The sequence below is a fragment of the Mustela lutreola genome, chromosome 1 (genome assembly GCF_030435805.1).
Source record: "Mustela lutreola isolate mMusLut2 chromosome 1, mMusLut2.pri, whole genome shotgun sequence".
In the NCBI taxonomy this organism is placed as follows: domain Eukaryota; kingdom Metazoa; phylum Chordata; class Mammalia; order Carnivora; family Mustelidae; genus Mustela; species Mustela lutreola.
In genome coordinates, this window is record NC_081290.1 from 276,235,297 (window position 1) to 276,246,500 (window position 11,204).

At 39.1% G+C, this 11,204-nt stretch overlaps 1 protein-coding gene across 1 annotated transcript; it reads right to left on the bottom strand.

Moving 5' to 3' along the window:
• Positions 1-331: 331 nt before the first annotated feature.
• Positions 332-1,282, bottom strand: LOC131810594 (olfactory receptor 1052). Its single transcript, XM_059138600.1, has one exon. It carries the CDS (start codon positions 1,268-1,270, stop codon positions 332-334), a length of 939 nt encoding a protein of 312 aa, XP_058994583.1. The 5' UTR covers positions 1,271-1,282.
• Between the last annotated feature and the right edge of the window lie 9,922 nt (positions 1,283-11,204).

An 11,204-nucleotide genomic window follows, 5' to 3' on the forward strand; every position in this document is an offset into this window, starting at 1 on the left:
ATTTTTTAATAAATACTCTTTTTATGTCCTTACTTGCAAATGTTATTATACAATTATTTTTTCTAAATCACACACAAAATATGAAATACAGTATTTTGCATTGATTTAGAGATTCACACCCTAGAATATCAGAAGACTTATATGACAAACTATTGTTTTATGATGCCACTATATAAATAAAATAGCTTGCCTTTTCTGTTTGTCTGCTTGTATTACAAGTAAGTGTATAGGATAAAAAGTTCTGTCCAATCCTTAAAAACTTTCACATTCATGAAATTCACTTAGGTAAGAACTGACTGGTAGACTGTTGTAGGTTAGCAGGGATTTGAAATTAAGAGGGGAAATGTTTCATTTCTATGGCCCTTCCCACGGCACACTTTACCTCTTTGTTTCTCAGACTGTAAATAAGTAGGTTTAATATGGGAATCACTAGTGTATAGAACACAGAAACCACCTTCTCCTGTTCTATGGCATACTGGGAACTTGGCTGTATGTAACTAAAGCTTAAGGTACCATAGAATATGGTCACAGCAGTCAGGTGGGAGGCACAGGTGGAGAAAGCTTTCTGTCTGCCTGATGCTGACCGGATCTTCAGGATAGCAAAAACAATGAACATGTAGGAAATGATCACAATCAAGAAGGTGGCCATGGCAATGACTCCAGAGAACGTTAAGAGCAACAATTCGTTCATGGAAGTATCAGAACATGACAGCTTTAGGAGTGGGGGAACGTCACAGAAGAAGTGGCTGACAACATTGGACCCACAAAAAGACAGTCTGCCCAAGCTTATTGTGTGTGTCAATGAGTTAATCATTCCACCTATGAATGACCCAATGACCAGCCCTATACACTTCCTCTTAGACATGACTACACTGTAAAGCAAAGGGTTGACAATGGCCACATAACGGTCATAGGCCATCACTGACAACAAGAAGCCTTCTGCGGTGATAAACACCCCAAAACACAAATGTTGCACTATGCAGGCAGAGAATGAGATGGTTTCCCTCACAACCCAGAAGCTGATCAGCATTTTTGGTGTGATAACAGATGAATAGCAGGCATCTACAAATGAGAGGCAGCTGAGGAAAAAGTACATGGGTGTGTGGAGCTTGGGAGTGATTTGGATTATGAAGCTCATGCCCAGATTCCCCACCAAGGTAATGACATAAATCACCAAGAACAACACAAAAAATATAATTTTCAGGTCAGCACGGTCTGTCAGTCCCAAAAGGATGAATTCAGTAACAGCTGTGAAATTCTCTTCTGCCATTTGGTAATTCCTTATGATGAACTCTGGAATGAAAATAAGGGAATTAGAAGGGACAGGACAATCCGGTATTTCTTAAAGACAAATAGAAATATATGTAGAGTTGTGTCCTTGAATAAATTATTATTTTGCAGAATCTGTCTCTTCATTTGTTTATTTATTGTTAAACGTTTTATTTATTTATTTGTGAGAGAGAGAGAGCATGAACAGGGTGAAGGGCCGTGGGTGAGAGAGGAAGAAGCAGACCTCCACTGAGCAGGGAATCCAATCCAGAAGATCCCAGGACCCTGAGATCATGACCTGAGCTCAAGGCAGATGCTTCACCAATGAGCCACCCAGGACCCAAAGGTCTCCTCATTTATAAAGTAGGAGCTTGATTAGATTCTTAATGTTTTTTCAGTGTTGCTTATGATTCTATCCCACAAGGAAATACATACAAAAGCATTTATGCTCTAAAATATTTCAGGCTGACTCTAAAGTTCTATAGGAAGGTGATACCAGCACGACGGACACTAATGGTAGGTGAAAGGAAATTAAAAAATTAAATTCAAGCCTTATTTTCAACTCTTTGTTTTTAAATATAAGAGAAGTAAATTACAAGAAGATCTAAAATCATCTGTACTGTCAACTATGTAGTTAATCCACAAAAACACTATGATGTAACCAGAGAATTGGCAAAGATTATACATCAGGTTTGTCCTTCAAGATGATGTCATGATACTTCTTAAAGTACATGGATCTCTGGCCTCTTCTGATACCTCCAGATGAGCAGCATGGAAGGACACTCTCAGTGGAATCACCTTCTCTGAGACCCAGAGCACTGAAAACTTTATCTCGCCTAAATGGAATAGTTAGAAGATTCTAGAAGTCACCCAAACCCCTGAATAAATAAATTTTATATGTATGTTTGCTATTAGCTTGTCATTATATAAATGTTTATACAGATAATGTATATGCTATTTAATATAATTATTTGCTATATACATGTATATATAAATATAAGTCCATGTATATAAAAGCTCTCACACACAATATATATATATATATAGAAAAGATATAATTTAAAATGTACATAGCCACAATCATCTATTGCACTGGAATACTTTTCTCATATTCTTTATATAATGATAAGTATATATGGCCCTTTTGGTTTTCTAAATTCAATTTTCATTAGTTTGGTTTCTTATACTTTTTATTCAACTTGTATTCTATTTCTGTAAGAATTGATAGAATAGAACTCTTTCTCCCATATTTTACATTTAAGTGTGCATTTTTAAAAATGAAATAAAAACAATAATAAAGTTTGGTTTATTTAAATGTCCACAATAGCCAAACTATGGAAAGAACCTAGATGTCCATCAACAGATGAATGGATAAAGAAGAGGTGGTATATATATATACAATGGGATACTATGCAGCCATCAAAAGAAATCTTGCCATTTGCAACACATGGACGTTATTGGATGGAACTAGAGGGTGTTATGCTAAGTGAAATAAGTCAATCAGAGAAAGACAATTATCATATGATCTCTCTGAAATGAGGAACTTGAGAGGCAGGGTGGGGGGTTGTGGGGAGAAGCAGAAAAAAATGAAACAAGATGAGACAGGGAAGGGAGACAAACTATAAGAGGTTCTTAATCTCATGAAACAAACTGAAGGTTGCTGAAGGGAGAGGGGTGAAAGGGATAGGATGGCTGGATAATGGACTTGGGGACCTTGGAGAGGGTATATGCTTTGGTGAGTGCTGTGAATTGTGTAAGACTGATGATTCACAGACCTGTACCCCTGAAACAAATAGTACATTATATGTCAATTTAAAGAATTTTTTAATTGGTTTATTTATATTCTATTGACTTATTTTAAATAATATATTTTAGTTGCCACAAAAGAGAAATGATTAACATTAACTCAATAATTCAAGTATGTTGCTATCACTTACTGACTTACTGACTTTGGCAAATTCACTTATTTTCTCTCAGACTGCATATAATTACACCTACAGCACATGATTATTGAAAAAATTAGGAGATATTGCAAGCAAAATTCTAAATGTTGTTTAGAGTGTGTAAGAACTCAAATTATAGCTATCAGATAGTAAGATAGATAAATAATAGAGAGATAGATAATGGATAGATAGATGATAAGTAGTAGAAGATACATAAGTAGGTAGATAAGCAATATACTGATAGGTAATTGTTATGTGAGTTTTTTCTAGGGGAAGGTATGTATGAATATAAATCATGAAAAAAGTACTTTAATTAGCCAATTTAACTTTCTCCATTTTAAATCTCATTCATTTTATTTAAAATGGTTATTAAATGTAAATGCATATGGATGGTTTAATATTTTCTTTGACAAATTACTAACTCATAAATTTTTACAATTTCTTATATGCATCTTAGAAAATACCAAAACATTCATCAAAGTGCATGAGTACTTTCAACAAATAATGTTAATCCCAGACTTTTCAAAACTAAATATAATATTTGTCCATCACATCTGAACTATCCTGTACAGTAGCCAGTCATGTAAATATTTAAATAGAAACTGAATCAAATTTCAATTCTGTGAACTAGTCCCCATTCAAGTTCTCAATACCCATATATGACTAGTAACCATTATCCTGAACAGCACAAATCATAGACATTTCCATCACTGCAGAAAGTCGTATTGGTTAGAGTTCTCATGTAACTATCTGACTCACCTTTTCAGAACACCAATTGAAACACATTTCTGAAGGTAAGATTATCTATTGTTGACAGTTTTCATTGTAAACCTAATTTTAAAAAATGGCATTTCTGAAAGGAATTTACAAATTCAATTCTATCATTTTGGGGGGGATGTCCATCCTCTGCAAAATTTAAGGTGATATTGAAATAGAATTGGATGATAGGATGAGGAGTTAGATGAAATGACCTCTAACATTTTTTTTTTAATTTATTTATTTGAGAGAGGGGAGAGGGTCAGAGGGAGAAGCAGACTCCCTGCTGAGCAGAGAGCATGATGTGGAACTTGATCCTGGGACTCCAGGATCATGACTGGAGCTGAAGGCAGTTGTTTAACTGACTGAGCCACCCAGGCGTCCTGACCTCTAACATTTTAACACCCTTATGATTCTGACAGATTTAAAACAAATTTTCTAACTGATCTACTTCCTATGAGGAAATTCCAAATTAAAAAATTATGAAAGAAGTTAAACTTACTAAAAACTACTTTAAACTTTCAGCTTTAGAAACTTCATATCTTTTTCTCTGGCTTTTCACTCTTTAGTCAAAAACAATTTAAATTAATGATAATATAATATACAGAGTAATTATATTAATAGTATATATCTGAAGATAACCCCAGGTAACAATAATTGAAGGCAAATCTTATCTATTAATGCACAAAAAGAAGAATAACAAACTAATAAATACAGTTTTAGCATATTCAATTTTTTCCTCTAAGAGGACAAATTTGGATATATTTGGATAGGGGATAGCTATATGTTTATATATATACACTTTAGTAGTGCCTCTGAGAAACTCATGCACCACTCCCACATTATAGGGTAACTAATGAAAGCTTAGGAAACACTATTACTCAAAGGACTTTACATTTTCTCATGATTCATATATCGCCCTAATGGGTATAATTAACTCACATGCTACAAAGAACTTAAGAAAGTATCAAGCAAAAATTTTTTTTAATCTTTTGGGGAGATGTCTGAAATTCAGCAAAAATATAATAAGAACAATAATGAAGATAAGGTGTTCAATAGAAAAGTAAATTACTGGAATGATAAATAGATATTTCTAGGTTTGTTACAAATTTTGTCTTTACGCAGATGTTCAAGATAAGGAAACTGACAAATGTTATGACTTTATTTTTTTTAAAGATTTTATTTATCTATTTGATAGACAGAGATCATAAGCAGGCAGAGAGGCAGGCAGAGAGAGAGGAGGAAGCAGGCTCCCTGCTGAGCAGAGAGCCCAATGTGGTGCTCGATCCCAGGACTCTGAGATCATGACCTGAGCCAAAGGCAGCGGCTTAACCCACTGAGCCACCCAGGTGCCCCAAATGTTATGACTTTAAAGCAACACATACATCCACAGTAGACAAGCAAATTCTGATAGTTGGAACACATATCGTTATTCTCAGTTTAACATGCAGAATGAGTTGGCAGAAATTTTGCTAAAAATCCTGTTCAGAGTCAGTGTTTATGATGTAGGGAAGATGTTGGGGTTTGGAGCCAAGAGCCAAGATAGAATTCTTGAGACATCCTTGGTGCAAAAAGGTGGTTTTATTAAAGCATGGGGACAGGATCCACAGGCAGAAAGAGCTGCACTGGGGTCTTGAGGAGCTGCTCATTATTTACTTTCAAGTTGACTGGGTTAAGGATAGCATAAGCATCCCAGGTATTTTGGAAACAAGGTTTTTAGGACCTTGAGGGGACTAGCTATTGTTAGGAAAAGGTCATTTATTACTGTTTAGTTAAAACTCAGTCATGAGACCCTTCAAATGGAGATCAGTGAGTCATTTGTTTGGAGAATGATTGTGAACATGTATCTTGAGGGGTAGAGATAAAGGAAGTTTCAAAAGGAATTTTTATATGTTAAAGTAGATTTAGAGGACCCTGGGGTGTTGGGATAATGTTAAGCTAAAATTGCCTTTTGCTCTTAGCAAAGTATTAACAATGAGGCATCTGAGCTCCCAGAGGAAGGTTATGTTAAGCTAAGAATGCCTTTTGCCTTTAGCAAAGTATTAACATTTGTTGCAGCTGAGGTCCCAGAGGAAGGTGACTCAGTATTTGTTTCAAGCACTTGTCAATGAACTTTAGGCAATTAGGAATTTTTTTTTTTCTTTTGCCTTTGCTTCCCAAATCACTTACACTCATCAGGCTAATATTTACTGATGGATGATATACTCTAGGCATTATGCTGTGCACTAGAGATAAGAGGTTATCAAAAATAATGGAACCTTCACTTTTAGAAAGATTGAAGAGTAAGTATCTTCCCAAAGACACTTATATCAGAATATTTAGAAATCTGATCTGAAAAAGAGTGGATAATGATCATGGGGGATAATGAGATGTGATACAGGAAATAAAGGCAGGAGAAAAATTATTAAATTTCCTCTAACAGCCCATTGACAAGTCCTTGAAACAGGCAGAGTTGATAGGGAAAAACTGTACTCCAAGATGGTTGACCAAACCAGCAAGGGAATTCCAGTCCCTGTCTTAAAGCCCTCCCAAGGTCTTCTTTCCTACCGCATTTCCTTTGTGCCAAAAGTACCAAGTGTGTGGGAGTAGAAGGGTATAAATACCCTTGCCTGCTTCTGCTGGGGATCAGACCTTTGGAGAACAACTTCCTCTGAGCCCACTGGTGTTAAATAAACCTCTGATCCTCCAAGTCTCTGAGTGCTGCTTGGTTCTTCCACCAGGATCCAATCCAGGTTCCGTAACATTTGGTTCCTTGACTGGGAAACCCAACACACCAGCACATTGTTGCCACCGGTTTGGGGCAATGGTGGGGCAGTGGCGGAATGAGGGATCTAAAGGAGAAGGCACGCCCTACCTAATTCGTGGCAGTCTCCCACCCAGTCACCTCAGGCTGACCCACCCCACTGTTCCCCACTGTCTGCTGAAGTTCTAGAACCTAGGTGAGGTTTGGTTGGCTGAGGTCCGGAGCCGATGACCAAGAAAGAATTCTTGAGACATCTTTGGTGCAAAATGGTGGTTTATTAAAGCATGGGGACAGGACCCGTGGGCAGGAAGAGCTGCCACCCCGGGTTGTGAGAGATGGTAGGTTATGTGCCCTGCGGTTGGGGGAAGGTGAGGGAAAGGGAGGTTTCAATGGAGTTTTCGTATGCTAAAGAGGGCCTACAAGGTGCCAGGATACCGGAGGCCTTGCCCTTGCAGCTTGATCAATGTCGTCTTTAACGACAGCCATTAACATTAAGATAGTTGGGAGACTTTTTGGTGGGATGTCATAATCCTGCTATCAATAGTATTTATTAGTGAGATTTAGGACATTTGTAAGCCAAGGAAGACTCCTGTCTAGCAGGATTGTGATCCCTGCAAGTTAACTATTTGTTTCTTTCGGCGGTCAGGGGTGCCTGAGGAATGTCACACACATTACCGAGGGGAGCAGGTGGAGAGGGGGTGCAAGGTATCAGCTTTTGCTTTGTCTTCAGCCAGTCTCCTGCTCTCTCATCACTGTCCCCACTGGACTCAAAGGAGACTTGGTAGGTCAGGACCTGGTCCTGATGTTGGATTCCAGTAAGGCCCGGGGCCCCAGAACCCAGTCAGGCCTACCCCTGAGGGTGAATGGGGAGACTGATCACCTCCCGGAGACCTCTTAGAGGTCTTACACGTAGGGCCTCCCAGGCAGGGAGATCCTTTGGGTCAGGAACACCCCTGTAAGGGGGGACAAGAAGGAATTTCCAAAAGGAATTCCACAGGTCAGGGCCCCCTGGGGGGGAAGGAATTGTAATAACTTAGGTGTGAATGCTTAGTTTGACCTGGCTTGTCAGGCAGACTGATTCTGTGGCTCCACAGTTGTGCACCCTTAGGGTACCCAGAAGCCTAAGGAGTCCAAGTGGCCCTAAACTGCTTCTGTGGTGACCTCATAGGGTCTAAGGTAAGCCCCTTCAGGGCAGAAGTCCAGGATTTATATGGACTCGCTATGGCTAAGAGGCACCCAGGTGTCCTCTGGGATGGCAGACAGGTGGGCATCTGACCGGTCTCTCCTTTAGAGGAACACCCACCCTTCATTTGTCTTTATGCCAAGAGAGCCCCCCTGTTCATCATGGGTGGAAGCTCCTCAAAACCTACCATCTTAGACTGTATGCTCAAAATTTTAAGAAGGGATTCTCAGGAGACTATGGGATCAAAACATCTGGAAAATTAGGCACATTATGTGAATTAGAATGGGCCACCTTTGGGGTCAACTGGCCTGCTGAGGGACCCTAATGATGAAGTTCTAGAACCTAGGTGAGGTTCAGTGGGCTGAGGTCCAGAGCCGATGACCAAGAAAGAATTCTTGAGACATCTTTGGTGCAAAATGGTGGTTTATTAAAGAATGGGGACAGAACCCATGGGCAGGAAGAGTTGCTGCCCCAGGTTGTGAGAGATGGCAGGTTATGTACCTTGCTGTTGGGGGAAGGTGAGGGGAAGGGAGTTTTCAACAGCATATGCTAAAGAGAGCCTACAAGGTGCCAGATACCCAAGGCCTTGCAGCTTGATCAACGTTGTCTTTTGGCAAGCCATTCACATGTCTGCTTTGTTAGTGAGATTTGGGTTTAGAAGAAATTTAACTTTATTTAGAGCTTGAGGAACTGAGTTATTTGCCTCTGGAAATTATGCTATTGATAAGGTAACTTCTTTGTTTGTAGATCTCTAGGACATTTGTAAACAAAGGGAGACTGTCTTGCAGGATTGTGATCTCTGCAAGTTAACTATTTGTTTTTCACTTATGGCAGTCAGGGGTTACTAAGGAATGTCATATACATTACTGAGGGGAGAGGGGGTGCAAGGTGCCAGCTTTTGCTTTGTCCTCAGCCATCATCATGCTCCCTCATCACTAAGACCTACCCACTGTCCAGGTCATTTACAAAATTATGGTCTAGACTCCCAGACACCCCAATATTGATTCTTGGCTTCAGACAACCCAAAGTCTGCCCCCATGGGTCCAATTCTGTGCTAATAGGAAGGACCAAAGTAGGAAATTTGTAACCCAAGTAAAAGAACCCAAAGGCTGTAAGGAAGCAAAGCATATCAGGGATGTCCTGCATAGGGGCATCAGGGGCAGCAAATCGAATGAGTTCTGTACAAGGATGAACCCAACAGAAGTGTTGGGACCACAGTCCTCTCACCCAGGCCTAAAGCTAAGCTGCAGAAAAGCCATGCTCCTGCTTCTTGTAAGTGGCATGTGTGGGGAAATACCTGATTTAGCATCTCTGACAGGCCACAGGAAACTTGATCCAGAGAGAAACAGGTTGTAAAATGACAGGAGCTCTCATATTTACCTTTTCTTTTTCTATTATTCTTTTTTTAAATTTTTATTTATTTATTTTTTTAATTTCTTTTCAGTGTAACAGTATTCATTGTTTTTGCACCACAACCAGTGCTCCATGCAATCTATGCCCTCTCTAATACCCACCACCTGATTCCCCCAACCTCCCACCCTCCGCCCCTTCAAAACACTCAGATTGTTTTTCAGAGTCCATAGTCTCTCATGGTTCACCTCCCCTTCCAATTTCCCTCAACTCCCTTCTCTTCTCCATCTCCCCTTGTCCTCCATGCTATTTGTTATGCTCCACAAATAAGTGAAACCATATGATAATCAACTCTCTCTGCTTGACTTATTTCACTCAGCGTAATCTCTTCCAGTCCCGTCCATGTTGCTACACATGTTGGGTTTTCATCCTTTCTGATGGAGGCATAATACTCCATAGTGTATATGCACCACATCTTCCTTATCCATTAGTCCATTGAAGGGCATCTTGGTTCTTTCTACAGTTTGGCGACCGTGGTCATTGCTGCTAAAAACATTGGCCCTTCTTTTCATGACATCTGTATCTTTGGGGTAAATACCCAGCAGTGCAATTGCAGGGTCATATGGAAGCTCTTTTTTTAATTTCTTGAGGAATATCCACACTGTTTTCCAAAGTGGCTGCACCAACTTGCATTCCCACCAACAGTGGAAGAGGGTTCCCCTTTCTCCACATCCTCTCCAACACATGTTGTTTCCTGTCTTGCTAATTTTGGCCATTCTAACTGGTGTAAGGTGGTATCTCAATGTGGTTTTAATTTGAATCTCCCTGATATCTAGTTATGATGAACATTTTTTCATGTGTCTGATAGCCATTTGTATGTCTTCACTGAAGCAAAGTCAATGTACAGAAATCAGTGGCTTTCTTATACACTAACAATAAAAATACAGAAAGGGAAATTAGAGAATCGATTCTATTTACTATAGCACCAAGAACCATAAGATACCTGGGAATAAACCTAATCAAAGAGGTAAAGGAACTGTACTTAAGGAACTAAAGAAACACTCATGAAAGAAATTGAAGAAGACACAAAAAGATGGAAGACCATCCCATGCTCTTGGATCAGAAGAATAAACATTGTTAAAATGTCTATACTGCCTAGAGCAATCTATACTTTTAATGCCATTCCGATCAAAATACCACTGGTATTTTTCAAAGAGCTGGAGCAAATAATCCTAAAATTTGTATGGAATCAGAAGAGACCCCGAATCGCTGAGGAAATGTTGAAAAACAAAAATAAAACTGGGGGCATAATGTTACCTGATCTCAAGCTTTACTACAAAGCTGTGATTAACAAGACAGCATGGTACGGGCATCAAAACAGACACATAGACCAGTGGAACAGAGTAGAGAGCCCAGATATGGACCCTCAGCTCTAGGTCAAATAATCTTCGACAAAACAGGAAAAAATATACAGTGGAAAAAAGACAGTCTCTTCAATAAATGGTGCTGGGAAACTGGACAGTTCTATGTAGAAGAATAAAACTCGACCATTCTCTTACACCGTACACAAAGATAAACTCAAAATGGATAAAAGACCTCAATGTGAGACAGGAATCCATCAGAATCCTAGAGGAAAAAATAGGCAGTAACTTCTTCAATATCAGCCACAGCAACTTCTTTCAAGATATGTTTCCAAAGGCAAAGGAAACAAAAGCGAAGATGAACTTTTGGGACTTCATCAAGATCAAAAGCTTCTGCACAGCAAAGGAAACAGTCAACAAAACAAAGAAGCAACCCACAGAATGGGGAATATATTTGCAAATGACATTACAGACAAAAGGTTGATATCCAGTATCTATAAAGAACTCCTCAAACTCAACACACACAAAACAAACAATCATATAAAAAAATGGGCAGAAGATATGAACAGACACTTCTCCAATGAAGACATTCAAATGAC